The following is a 14999-nucleotide window of genomic DNA, read 5'->3' as shown; positions in this document are numbered from 1 at the left end:
TCCTGACAAAGGATGTGGTTCAATTGTTCCAGTCCAGGTTGGTATTGGTTGACAAAGGGAGGCACTCTGTTGTAGTTGGCTCTAGGGGGTAGTGGGAGGAAATGTCATTGGAAACTGTTCGCGGACTAGGTCTGGAGGATGGTGCCCGTCTGTGAAGGCCTTGGTGCGACTTTAAGCATACTGGGAAATGAAGTACTTATCACTGCAGATACGCCACCCCAGGTGGCGAGGCTGTACGGAAGTGGGTTTTGGAGTGGAAGGTACAGCAGCTATCGAAATGCAGGTACTGTTGATGGTAGGTGGATTTAATGTGGACACAGGTACAGGTGTGGATGGTTCCATCAGAGAGGAGGCGATCAACATCGAGTATTGTGGCATGCTGTGTTGAGGAGGATCGGGTGAAGTGGATGGGAGAGAAGGTGTTGAGGTTGTTAAGGAATGAAGATAGGGTGTCTTTGCTCTGAGTCTAGATCACAAAGATATCATCAATGAACCTGAACCAGAACAAGGCTTAAGAGGGTTAGGAAGGCTTCCTCTAGATGGCCCATAAACAGGTTGGTATAGGATGATGGCATGTGGGTGCCCATGGCTGTGCTGCAGATTTGTTTGCATATCACCTATCACCAATTTTTCCTAAATGAATGGAACATGTCTTAATTACCTTTTGTTCGCTATAGAATTGACCATATTTACTGAGTAGTTAGATCTTATACAGGGAAGTACTGGGCCCAAAAGCCGACACACTCATGTTTGTCGCCGAAGTGGGTGCTGTGGCTGCCATCCAGGTACTAAGACAGTGACAGAAATTGAACTCACATGCAATTTAAAATTATTTGTAATCACAATCTTCGTTTCATTGTGCTCCTCTTGTAAACACACGGAATGACCGAGGGAATAGGAGCATAGACATTTCTATTGTGAAGTAGAACACACTTCAGACTGCGTTTTGAATTGTCTACAAAGAAACACGAGTCATCTGGATTGTACAATGTAATCCCTAATTCCTGGAGAAGACCTGAGACATTATGGCAATATACAAACTTATTTTCCTCTTTCTTTCAAAGACCCCTTCCTGCCTTCGTTAATATGACACTTTTACAGTATCATTTAGTATTTTTTTTTTGCAATCTAGAGGCTAACACTTCAGCTGCAGGTGTGCAGAGATGCAAATCACACACAAGGATATTCAGCTCAGACGCGTTAAACTGGTGAAGACTGAGGGATCGGGGGCACACACATCAAAGTCACTTTCTTCACTTGTCTCCAGGTCTTGGTCGCTATCGACATCTGTAAATGAAGTGAATCCTGTAAAAATTGAATGTGGTAGCTCAATGGAGTGCATACTAGGTCCGATTGCTGAGGAAGTATTAGGATATGGTGATTTACATGTGTTTTTCAAACCAATTGCCTTTCTATTAATGATATAAAAATAGCAGTTAACTCATGTGAGCCACTAATTCTCCTCCGAGTATGGGATTCCCAAAGGTAAAACCTTACACTTTCCTTTCATCCCGTCAAGCAGCATTTCACCACAGTTGTGACATACAGTATGTGGGACACACGTTTTTCTTGGTTGCCGAGAGTAAGTCCATAGTATGATATGCTACATAAACTTGCCTCACAAAAAAGTTATATCGCGTCTTTCATAAATAAGACTGTGGTATTCACAAATGTAAGAGAAACTATATGGGTGACCATTATATTGACATCTCTTAGTAATCATAATGAAATGACATCCGATCTTACAAAACAAAAGCTAGCAATATCACAACCCTGCTGATAAACATATTATTAACGTAACTACAAACTGTTTTAAATGGAAAATTTCAAATTGCACAAAAACTAGAGCATGGAGAGCAAAACCAATTTCATACTTGAAATCGTCACATCAAAAACATTCAGAATGAGTATTAAAAAATCCCATGCAAGTGAGACTGAAAAAAATGGTTGACCAGTGTTACCTATCATCATGCCATGAAATGAGAAACATCTTATCCAATATCCTTTCCATCCTTCCTAAAGTGGTGTTCCATCACCCACCCAACCTTCAGAACATCCTAGTCCATTCCTACATTTCCCATTCCAACCCTATGTCACAGGGAACATACCACTGTGGAACACCCAAGTGCAAGAACTGCCCAATCCGCTCATCCAGGACATACTGTTCCAGTCCTGTCAGGCACTTATCTTACCACATCAATGGCTGGGTCACCTGTGAAAGGAGTCATGCCATATACCAGCTCAGTTGCAACCATTGCACAGCTTTTTATAATGGTATGACTACCAGCCAGCTATCCACCAGGATGAGTGGTCACTGCCAAACTGTGACCAAGAACAAAGTGGACCACCCCATGGCACAACAGGCAGCTGAACACAACACACTTGATTTCAATGGCTGCTTCACTACCCGAGCCATCTGGATTCTTCCCTCCACCTCCAGCTTTTCTGAACTGTGCAGATGGGAGTTATCCTTAATTATCCCGGCCTCAATCTATGGTAACATACTGTCCCCACACGCTCCACCCAACAGTTTCTGCCCCCCCTGTCCTATCACCTCCACCTTTTTCACAAAGAAGGGTTTGGCTGAAAGTTATAATGTGTAATAGTACTTTCATTGGGCCTGTCTGAAACTCAATGGGTCATCTTAATGGTGGGTAGACTATCCTTTTCCTAATATTGTCAAAGTATGTTACACCACAGGAAAGAATTTAATAGTGTGTACAGAGTATATTCGAAATCCGTCCACAACTCAACACAGTGAGAGTGATTTTTAAGTGCAAACAGACAGAACTACCAGTTTTGGTGAATGTATCAATATGCAGGCATAATTCCAGTGATCCATTTGGATGCCTAAGAATTTGAAACACAGGTTTCATTTAACGTGTGCTCACTGATCTCTCTGTCGACAATCACATACTGTGATTTTTTATCACATTAAAAAGTAGTCAATTCTCTGCGAGACAGCAGTAGGTCTGTTTTACTACGGGCTGTCTGGCATGAGTGTGTCTGGGCACTTTCCCGGAACACATGCAGAAATGATATGTGGGATGTGCCTGCAAGAAGTCACTGAAATACAACAGTTGTGGAAAGGATATATTGCTAATTGCCTTACAGATGACACGTTGAGTTGCAGACAGACACAACAAAAAGCCAATTTCACATTAAGATTTTGGCCAAAGCCTTCATCAGAAAAGAGGAACACATGAATTCACACAAGCATGCACACCTTACACACCCATGACTGCTGTAACTGCCTGCTCATGCATGCAAGTTAGGTAAAATAAACCAGAGATTAACAGCTTTCGGCAGAACAATTAGCAAGTATGCTGTGATGAACATCTTGTTTAATGACACAAAAGTGATTTCTAAGTGAATGCAAGATAAGTTTATAATATTTGATAGAATCATTTTCATCAACTTTAATTAATGCAAAAGAAGATTTCACAGCAAGGTGTGTCAATATGCATTGCACATTTGCTGCACTTATAAATACTATATCTGTGAAACATTCACCATTAACAAGGTATTTTTCTTCATGAGCTAAATAAAATCAAACAATGAAAAATCCAAGATGGAATGTAACAATATTATGAAAAGGAAAGTTGCCACTTACCATGTAGCAGAGATGCTGAGTCGCAGATCAGTACAACAAAAGGATTGTCACAAATAAAACTTTTGGCCCTTAAAGCCTTCGTCAAAAATAGACAACGCATATGCGTGTGCATGTGTGTGTGCATGCACGCACTGTAGCTACAGTTGCTTACAGCTGTGGCTACAGTTGCCTGAGACTGCAGTCACGTGTGTGCGAGTTGCGTTCGCACGCGTGTCGTCCAATTTTGACGAAAGCATTATGGGCTAAAAGCTTTATTTGTAACAGTCCTTTTGTTATGCCTACCTGTGACTCAGCATCTTTGCTATATGGTGAGTGGCAACTTCCTTTTTCATAATACTGTTGAGCTAAATAAAAGTAGGCAATGTAGAACTCAATCTCATTAGAAGCCAGACAGCAGAAGTTCTTTGGAAAGTGTGGTGATAAAATTATTCCCAACTTATGAGTGGTAGAAACAGTGCTGAAGCTCAAGTCACTGGTGGTAGCGGTGCCAGGAGTATTTTGTAATTTTCTGGGCTACTTGAAGAAAAAGAAAAATCATAAACAAAACTATGCCGTATTATCCAAAAGCCGAAACAGATAGAACTTCGCAAACTTGACATTCAAAAAGAAAGAAAAAAATGGTCATATGAGAATAATAAGGACTATTTTAGGAAGACAGACATGCATCATTTTGCACAAAGTGAAATAACTGTAAAGAATGAGATACAGCATGCATTTTCCTGCAGCTGTAACTGATGTGAATGCTACACTGCTACAGACACTTTATTCTTTCAAACAATGGTAAATGTAGACAATATCCTTGCATATCTGGCAGTTGACTACGGCCATCACATGCTTAAAGCAACATGCCATACAACTTTAAATATGAAAAAATTACACTAGAATTAACTGTTACATATTAGACATTGTATTTAATGAGCAACATGTATGGTGCAACAATATGTACATGCCTTTAGCTGAACAACAACTAATCACACTAAAAAACAGCCACTTTTCATGCTAAACTTCAGTCCAAACATAAGCTGACAAGCGTCAAATTTTTGCCGCTCTTACCACAAACTATTTTATGCAGTGGTGTCTGATATTACCTATATATGTGTATGTCAACTTCTTACAAGCGGACGGTTACATTCCCCTTCAGTGCTGATCCCTGAATTCTTCGCCTGTTAAAAGATTTTTTTTTTTAATAAGATGCTGAGAAGAAAAAATGTCTTAAACAAGTAAATAAAGATAGTTACATTACAGGAAACAAGCACATACTTTTATCTCTTCTACACCTCTTGTGGTTGGCAAATTGAAGGATTTGTTCATTAGTTCTCAATAATCTAAACATGAAGTAACAAAAGCAAAATGGGTGCAATGGACAAAAAGACATAAGGAGATGATAAAATACTTTTGAATTACGTTATCCCATTTGCTCCTTCATTACAAGTACTTTTAGTATTTTTTTTTAAATATTTTTGTACACATTTTGTCTTCAGTGCCATTCTTTAAAGTCTGAAACAAATGTGCCATCCTCATTTCAAAACTCTGCTAAATAATACTTTCAGAAACAATTAAACAATTACCGGCATAATTTTTAACTTCTGTCTGCTATGAATCGTCATTATTATACATTAGGTTGTTATGTTTTATTTCTGAGTGGATCCCCCACTGTGTATTATGATGCACATTTTAATTCTACATACAATATGAGGGTAAGTCAATTATTATCCGCAATTTAGTTATATTTTTGTTTATTTTGGTAGTACTGTAGTTTTACATTGATGACGCAGGCTTTGTTTATTTTTGATTATATCTTTGCGATTGTCAAGCTGCTAGGTTAGTTTCATTATTGCTGCCGTACTGTTAATCATGGCTGCTCCGCTGTCTATTTGCACCAAAGAACAACAACATTCAGTGATCTGTTTTTCGTGGTCGGAAGGTGTATCTGGGGCTGAAATTCATCAAAGACTTTTGGTACAGTACAGGAACAGTGTTTTGCCACAACGGAGTGTCTATGAATGGATTGAAAAATTCCGAAATGGTTGCACAAATGTTACGGATGATGAAGGAGCCGGATGACCGTTTACAGCCACTGAGCATTACTGTGAAATAATACTCTTAGACAGACAATTAACTATTGTTGCTGCAAATTAGTCACGGTTCTTTTCAAAATCATCCACAACAGACTTGGGTTTCATAGCATTTGTGCAAGATGAGTCCCAAAACAACTCATAGTTGCATAAACAAACACGCTTGGACATCTGCAAAAAACATTTGGATTGCTATGATAACAAAGGGGACAATTTCTTGGACACGATCATTACTGGTGACGAAACACGGATCCATCATTACGAGCCGGACAGTAAACGGCAGAGTATGGAATGGAAACGTCCAAATTCGCCATGCAATAAAATGTTCAAGACCCAACCGCCTGCAGGAAAACTGATGCTTATGGTTTTTTGGGACACACAAAGTCCAGTACTGGAACATTATGGGGAAAAGGGCACAACAATAAACAGTATACGTTACTGTGAAATGCTTACTACCAGGCTAAAGCCTGCAGTTCGAAGCAAGCGCTGAGGTTTGCTGTCAAAAGGTGTTGTGTTGTTGCAAGACAATGCCCGTCTGCATACTGCTGACCACACTGCTGAAATGCTCCAGAAACTCAAATTTAAAAAATGATGTTCTTGTTAAGTTACCTATTTGATTACAATAAAATTTTATAAATACTTTGCTGATAATAATTGACTTACCCTCGTACTTTCTCAAATATCAGAGAAGAGAAAAAATGAAAAAATTGTGGATCCATCGGTCAATCAGGATCAAGTGAAAGATATGTGGCAAATTCCTAGATAACAGAACGCAGCATGTCATTCTGAATGGAGAGAAGTCTTCCGAAGTTAGAGTGATTTCAGGTGTGCCACAGGGGAGTGTCGTAGGACCGTTGCTATTCATAATATACATAATTGACCTTGTGGATGACATCGGAAGTTCACTGAGGCTTTTTGCAGATGATGCTGTGTTATATCGAGAGTTTGTAACAAAGGAAAATTGTACTTAAATGCAGGAGGATCTGCAACGAATTGACGCATGGTGCAGGGAATGGCAATTGAATCTCAATCTAGACAAGTGTAATGTGCTGCGAATACACAGAAACAAAGATCCTTTATCATTTAGCTACAATATAGCAGGTCAGGAACTGGAAGCAGTTAATTCCATAAATTATCTGGGAGTAGGCATTAGGGGTGATTTAAAGTGGAATGAACATATAAAATTAATCGTCAGTAACGCAGATGCCAGACTGAGATTCATTGGAAGAATCTTAAGGAAATGCAATCCGAAAACAAAGGAAGTAGGTTAGAGTACACTTTTTTGCCCACTGTTTGAATATTGCTCACCAGTGCGGAATCCGTACCAGGTGGGATTAATGGAGGAGATTGAGAAGATCCAACGGAGAGCAGTGCGCTTCGTTACAGGATCATTTAGTAATCGCGAAAGCATTACGGAGGTGATAAACTCCAGTGGAAGAATCTGCAGGAGAGACGCTCAGTAGTCTGATACGGGCTTTTGTTGAAGTATCGAGAACATACCTTCACCGAGGAGTCGAGCAGTATATTGCTCCCTCTTAAGTATGTCTCGCGAAGAGACCATGAGGATAAAATCAGAGAGATTAGAGCCCACACAGAGGCATACCTACAATCTTTCTTTCCACGAACAATATGAGACTGGAATAGAAGGGAGAACTGATAGAGGTACTCAAAGTACCCTCCACCACACACCATCAGATGGCTGGCGGAGATGAATAGTTATGGAAGCTAGGACAGTGTATATTTTTTCATGTGTCTATTGGCAGCACTGAAAATGTCCCCTCATAGCAGTAAGTAGTGGCCAGCAAATCTTTCTTGTAATACGTTATTATTAATAACTGAGCAGAAATTAGTTTCCTATAGTTGGGATAAACTTGCCGTAACAATCAGATGCATGCTCACAAAGGTTTGTATCAATTAAATTAAAAAATGTCCTCCTTATGCCCCCCCCCCCCCCCCACACACACACAGAGAGGAGTGAATGAGATGGGATGGGGGGATGGGGAATAATTCACAGTAACAGTACTTAGGTATTGTAAATAACTTCAAATCACTGTGTATAATTAGCAGGAGAATTCTCACAAAATATGTTATAAGTGCTCATTTAAAACTGACTTAATAAGAGCAGACATGGCTAACAAAAAGGATATATCAAAGGCACAAATCAATCTAGATAGTTTTTAAGCTTTCAACTGACCATAAAAACAATTTTAGATTCCTGTGTATATACGTCTATCAACAGCATATTCATTTCTCACTTTAACCAATAATCCAGGGTTCTTTCTTGAAACATCTCTCTTGTAATGTGTATAACCACTGTCTTCCGTTACACAACATCCACTTACGTTCTCTGTACAGTCCTGCAATCAAAATTGATATAATGGAAAAAAATGAATACACTGCATACCATAAAAATGTTAATAAGCTAATATTTTATTGTTTTGCAACAACAATGGACATTACACACTACTGACCTATAATACCACTGTTTGGCAAAACTGTTTCATGAAACAGAAGCAACAAGATTTAGTCTACAGGGGGGCTCAAAAGTCACTGGACATTTGGTTAAAAGAAAATGAAGCAATAGCAAGACACAGTACTACGAAGTTTTAACCCATTAAGTTGTTATTACCAAATGGTGATCATTACATCTTGTCAAGTTGGTATACAATATAATGACAAACAAAACAGACAATAATCAAACTAGTAAATTGTTGAAAGTGATCTGTGAGACACGTTTACTGCTGGATTTTTCCGAATTGTCATGATGTTAATGAAAGAAGAAAGGATTTTTGCGTTAAAAACATTTTATAAAAGTAGTGCTAGTGAAGCTGTTAATGAAAGGGGAAGACACTCTTAGTCAAAACCACCTTCTAGACAAACAGTGTATGACATACGAGATAGATCTGAAGAACACGGATTTGTTATGGATGCAACAAGAGCTGGCTGCCCAACAAGTCAAAACTGACGAAAATGAATTGCACGTATGTTTAGCTGTGACCCAGAGTCCATGAAAATTAACCATACAATTAGCAACCGAGCTGGATTTATCATGAAGGTCACAGGAAGAAACGTTACACAAATAGAAGTTTAACGTTTACATTCCACATTAACGACATGGGTTACTTGAAGATGATTCAAATCAACGTCTTTGAATTTCAACTGATGGTTGATACACAGAAATATGATCCCAACCTGTTCAACAACACTGTATGGTCTAACAAGGCCAATTTTAAGTTAAGTGGACAAGGTAAGAGACGTATCTGCACTTACTGGTATGCTGACAATCAAAATCAATCTGGTCTGGGTGTTGGGAGGGGGCCAATATCTTCATTTGGTGTACTTGAACCATTTTTTGAAGGAACAGTGACTGGTGATAACTATTTGGATATGCTTCAGAATTATGTGGTGCTGAAAACTTTACAGAAATTTACTCTCAACACAATGGTGCTCCACCACATTATGTCGTTCCCATCTGCAATTTATTAAAAGAAACTTTCCAAAGCGATTGGTTGAAGGGCAGATACTAACATGCCTCCACATTCACCAGATATCATGCCCGTGGGCTTTCTCCTATGGGGTGTCGTCAAGAACGGTTGTTTATTCTCAAAAGCATCAGACCATTGCTGGACTAAAAGGCTACACACACAAAACCGTGCTACTACACTAAGCCACAGAGAATGTAACAGAGTTCCATAGAGACTTCAAAGATGTTTAAATGAGGACGGAAAACAATTTGATCATAAAAAATAATTGTAAGTATTGTTTGTATTTGTAATGAAACAAATTCAGTCTTTTGTTTAAATCGGTACCCAGTGGCTTTTGTGCCACCCTGAATTACGACTTTGTTTCAATAACCATCTCCAACACAGGGTGATTCAAAAGTAACTGTACACACTTCATGGGTTTAATGTACGAGCGGGGAAAAAAGTGGGGGAGGAGGGAGGGGGGGGGGGGGGGCGATATCGCCATGGGCAGAGCTTATGTAGCAGGCATTTCTGTCACTAAGCATGTATAGTGAAACTCATTGCCAATTCAATGCCGCCTGTGTTGGCAACCTGGCTTTTTCTGTTCATCTGTAATGATTGTTTTTGCTGGGGATGTTCTGTTCTTGTTTCAGTTTTATGATGACAAGTGTAAGTAAACAATGTGCAGTGTGAAATTTTGTTTTCTACCCCGTAAAAATGCTTCTGAAACTGTTTTAGTGTTGAAAACAGCTTACCAAGATGATACTATGGAAAAGACTCAAGTGCACAAGTGGTTTGCAAGATTTAAAAATGGTGACATGTCGATTGATGACATACCCCGTTCTGGACATCCATCAACTGGCTGAATGAACGAAAATATTGAAAAAATTCGAGAGCTTGTGCTCAGAGTCTATCAGATCTTTTATTGGAAGTTTTAAGAAGATCCAACAACAAGTACCTGCTGCGTAAGTGTCACTGTAGAGGTTCATCAATCAACTGTATGGCACCTGGTATAGAGACAGCAATTCCACCCATTTCACCTGTAGAAGGTACAGGAGTGACACCTGCAAGCTATGTCTTCAGTTACTGTTTACAGATGAGAGCCTCTCTATCCATGCTGTATTGTGAACATTCGTAACATGCACATGTGGGTGTATGAGACCTTCACATTACTACAGTATAAGGATATCTACATCGTATTTCAATGAACAATTACTGTGGTACTGTGAACAAATTACTTGGACCACATGTTATTCCAAAGCACGTGCCTGGCAAAGAGTATTGACAATTTTTGGAACACGTATTGGGTGGTCTGTATAATGAGGTCCCACGTACTATACAAACCAACTTACTGTTTACGCATGATGGGGCCTCTGCACATTTCAGTTGGGAGACAGGTGAGTATCTCTATGTTGCTTATCAAGGTAAGTGAATAGAGTCGTGCAGGACCAGATGCTTGGCGTGCCAGATCTCTGGACTTGGGGCCACTTCAGGGAACTTTTGTTTGATGTTGCAACTAAGAATGCACCATTCTGAGAATGGTAAGACATCTAGCAAGTCACTGCCTTCGTCATTTTAAATATGTTCTAGCGGAAATGTACAACATGTAGTTGTATTGAATTTTGGGTCATTTTCTGTTGCAAATGTGATCCCTATTCTACTGCATAATTCTGAGATAAAACAATTTCAGACAAAACTTTATTTCACATTTTACACTTATTCTGATGCATACACTACACCAACTAGTTGTGTACAGTTACTTTTGAATCACCCTGTACAAGCAGCATGCGTAACCAAACTTATATTTTTCTTGATATTAAGCAACAAATGCTACAATAAACCCTTAATGCAGGGAAAGTAAGCTATTGTCAAGGGCACACTTATTTGGTCAAGTGACAAAGCTGACCTAATATTATGATGATAGTAAGATAACTTGAAGAAAATATATACCAGCAACCATAATTTTATTGACTAATTTTATTTAGCTACCAAGTTTGGTTGGTTGCCATAATTCTGAATTACATTACAAGCATGTTAAGGAGCCTTTCTTGACAGTCATTCAGAACATAACTTCATCATTATCCTCATGCAGCTCAACAACAACAAAGATTGTTAGTAAAGACTGCAGTAAGATTTATGTCTATCATATACACGCAGGGCGATGCGAAACAAGCTTCACAAGAAGACTGAAAGAATTGCCACACTCACAAACTAATAAAAAGGATAAGCTGTTCTTAACTCAAAGTGGGCTTTTAACACCACAGCGTACTGTGAGGCATGCTCTTACTAGAATTGGTATGTCTTCCCTTCCTCCAATCAGTGAACTGCCTGACTGCAGCAGGCTGTGCCAACAGTGCCCATGGAGGCAGAGCAGTTACTGCAGCAGCCCCCAGCCTGTGTGACGGGAGACAGTCAGCTTACTGCACTGAGGCCACATGAAGCTACAGCTGATGCAATAATCCACGTTCAATGACAGCTACAGTTGGAAATGGAAGTCCTTGCCTCAGTTGGAGGATACATTTTTATCTGAGGACGGACATATGCAGTGCCATGTATGTCGAAGTATTTAATTCTGCTAGAAAGTACAACATACCAATTATCCAAGTCTTCAAGCAGCGCACTACGAGCAGGTAGAAGGCAGAGCTCATACAGAGCTAGTAGCCAAACTTTACAACAACATACGAGGAGGTACAAGTTTCAAAAAGAATTCTTAGAACAGAAGTCATAGAAATATGCAGCATATTTCATGCACTGTAATGTGTTTATACTTTTCTGGTGAACAATAGAGAAGAAAAGGCAAGTGAAGCAGCAATTCGAGCAAGCTACAAAGCCGTTCATATTATAGCACCAAGTGGCAAACCATTTTCAACGAGATCTCTCATAAAACTTTTTAAGGTAGTAGTTGCAGAATGTGTGTTTCCAAGGGAGTTGCAGGTAATTGAAGGGGTTTGCCTTTAAAAGCAAAAAGTGTCTTGTCAAATTGTGGACATATCAGTGAATTTAGAGAGACAGTTCAGGAAAAAGGCCAAGAACTTGGCTGCATTCCGGTTACACAAGGCAAAAGCATTTATATACACCTCACTCTGCTCAGCTTTCCGTAGGCAATCAGTGGATAGTATGAACTACTACTTGGACAAGCTCCATTTTGTAGCCACAGATCGTGCATTGAGCATTATCAAGGTTTTGCCTGTCATTTAAAAAATAAACTCAAAAGCAAATTTAGGACAGATGTTTTGACTGTTCACTGCTTCATTTACCAGGAGGCAATGTGTGCTGAAAGAGTGGAACTACATGACATAATGGAAGTCGTGGTCAAATGTGTGAATTTTGTGTGGTGTCAAAGTTTGAATGACTGCCAATTCAAAGCAATCCTGAAACATAAGGAAGCAGAGTATGGGGACATAACTAAACCACAGAACAGTTCATTGCTTAGTTGGGCAAAAGTTCATGATGTTTTCTTTCCCACTTGCAATTGGTTGGCTGGTTTAAAGACAGGAGAAGGGACCAAACTACGAGGTCATCGGTCCCTTATTCCTAATAAAACAATGCCACAGGTGTGAGAATAAAACGGACAAAACATATAACACAAAACGGAAAGAAAGGAAAAGCCACAAGAATGAAGGGAAGACAATGAACACTAAAAGGAACAAAAGAGGACAAGAAAACAACAGAGAGATGCTAGAAACATAAGAGAGTAAAACATGAAAGCAGATTACAGTGGCTGGCCAACCACGAGAATAAAATGGGAAAGCCAGCTACTCTGCAACACATTAAAACCTCCACCCTAAAAGCACTAGTGTGGAGGACACAGAGGGACAAAGGACATGCGCTAAAACCTACATAGAAGTATAAAAACCCACTCTCATGAATAAAACATAAAACTAAAGCTGCTGTGGAGGCATTGTCACCCAACACCAAAGGCAGGGTGCTGGGAAAGTTAAAAGTCTGCCGCAGAGCGGCAAAAAGTGGGCAGCCCAGCAAGAGGTGGATGACTGTCATTTGGGAGCCAGAGCAACATTGAAGTTGGTCCTCGCGACGGAATAGGTAACCATGGATTAGCCACGTATGGCCAATGTGGAGCCGGCAGAGGACAACTGATTCCCTGCGAGAGACCTGCATGGAAGACTTCCACACATTCAGTCTCCTTAATGACATGCAGTTTGTTGTGCGAGCTGTTATGCCATTCCGTCTCCCAAAGCCGGAAAACCCTGCGATGTAAGACAGAACGCAGGTCAGCTTTGGAAATGCCTATCTCCAGAAACGGATTTCGCGTCGCCTGTTTGGCCAGCCTGTCGGTAAGTTCGTTGCTGGGGATTTCGACGTATCCTGGGGTCCACACAAACACCACGGAACGGCGGGAATGTTCCAGGGCATAGATGGATTCCTGAATGGACGCCACCAGAGGGTGGCGAGGGTAGCACTGGCCGATAGCTTGTAGGCTGCTCGGTGAGTCAGTACACAGGAGAAATGACTCGTCAGGGCATGAGCGGATGTACTCAAGAGCATGTGATATGGCTGCCAGCTCTGCAGTGAAAACACTGCAGCTGACTGGCAAGGAGTACTGCTCAATATGTCCTCCACGAACATATGCGAAGCCTACGTGACCATCAGCCATTGAGCCGCCGGTGTAAACCACTTCAGAGCCCTGGAACATGTCAAGAACCAAGAGGAAGTGACAGCGGAGAACGGTGGGGTTAACTGAGTCCTTAGGGCCATGCAAAAGGTCCAGACGAAGCTGCGGCAGAGGTGTTCACCATGGAGGCATACGTGAACAGACCACAAGTAGAGGTGGTAAAGGGAAGGACTCCAGTTCGGAGAGAAGGGACCACACGCAAATCGCAATCGTTAGCCCCTACCTGGGCCGCCGTTGCGGGAGATGGACTGCTGCAGGTGGGAAAAGGAGACATTAATTTGGATGCTCAGGGGAACTTTGAATGTGTGCTGCATAACTGGTGAGCAGTTGTGCACGTCTCATCTGCAGTGGAGGGACACCAGTACACTGGTCACCGGACTCGTCCTAAAAGCTCCTGTCGCTAATCGAACCCCACAGTGGAGCACAGAGTCGAGTAAATGCAATGCTTAAGGTGCTGCCAAACCATAAACCACACTCCTGTAGTCAGTTCAGGATTGAACAAGGGCTCTGTAGAGCTGCAGCAGCGTACAGCGATCTGCACCCCAAGTGGTGATGCTCAGGCAATGGAGGGCATTGAGGTGCTGCCATCACTTCTGCTTAAGCTGACGAAGATGAGGGAGCCAAGTCAAACTGAGTGTCGAAAACCAGTCCTAGGACTGATATGTCTCCACTACAGTGAGTGGATCATCATTAAGATAATGTGAGGGTTCCGAATAAACGGTACAACGCCGACGGAAGTGCATGACACACGACTTTGCGGTTGAAAACTGGCCTTGTGGATGGCTCCCTGGAGGTGCTGCTCAGCAACAAAAGTACTGGAGCAGCATAAAGAGAAGGTGAGATGGAGGGCCCGACAGCTGCTGCTAGACCATTAATGGCCACTAAAAATAGAGAGACACTCAATACAGAGCCCTGCAGGACTCCATTCTCCTGGATATGGATGGACCTATCGGAGTCACCAACTTGGACACGGAAAGTAGGGAGTGACAGGAAGTTTTGGATAAAAATCTGGAGTGGTCCCTGGAGACCCCACTCATACAGTGGATAGGAATCTCTAGTAGCTGTAGATGTAGGAAGTATGAAGCAGACTTCAGTAGTTACGATGGCTAGAACAGTTGCAAAGTCAAAGAAGTAGAAGAAGGTTCTGCTGTTAGGTAGTTCTCATGGCAGAGGTGTAGGCCAGCAGTTGCAGGAAGTGCTGGGGAGTGAGTACC

At 41.0% G+C, this 14999-nt stretch overlaps 1 protein-coding gene across 1 annotated transcript in view; it reads right to left on the bottom strand.

Moving 5' to 3' along the window:
* Positions 1-4323: 4323 nt before the first annotated feature.
* Positions 4324-14999, bottom strand: part of LOC124795287 — a 140165-nt gene continuing 129489 nt past the window's right edge. Inside the window, exons 8-9 of the mRNA XM_047259245.1 lie at positions 7883-8045; positions 4324-4776 (exon numbers count right to left, since the gene is read on the bottom strand). Coding sequence (XP_047115201.1) covers positions 7896-8045 — 150 coding nt within the window. The 3' untranslated portion in view covers positions 4324-4776; positions 7883-7895. The remainder of the gene's footprint in view (positions 4777-7882; positions 8046-14999) is intronic.

Source organism: Schistocerca piceifrons, chromosome 4, assembly GCF_021461385.2.
Source record: "Schistocerca piceifrons isolate TAMUIC-IGC-003096 chromosome 4, iqSchPice1.1, whole genome shotgun sequence".
Classification (NCBI taxonomy): Eukaryota; Metazoa; Arthropoda; class Insecta; order Orthoptera; family Acrididae; genus Schistocerca; species Schistocerca piceifrons.
Note: the sequence above shows the minus strand (reverse complement) of the source record. Positions and strands in the feature narration are given on the sequence as shown.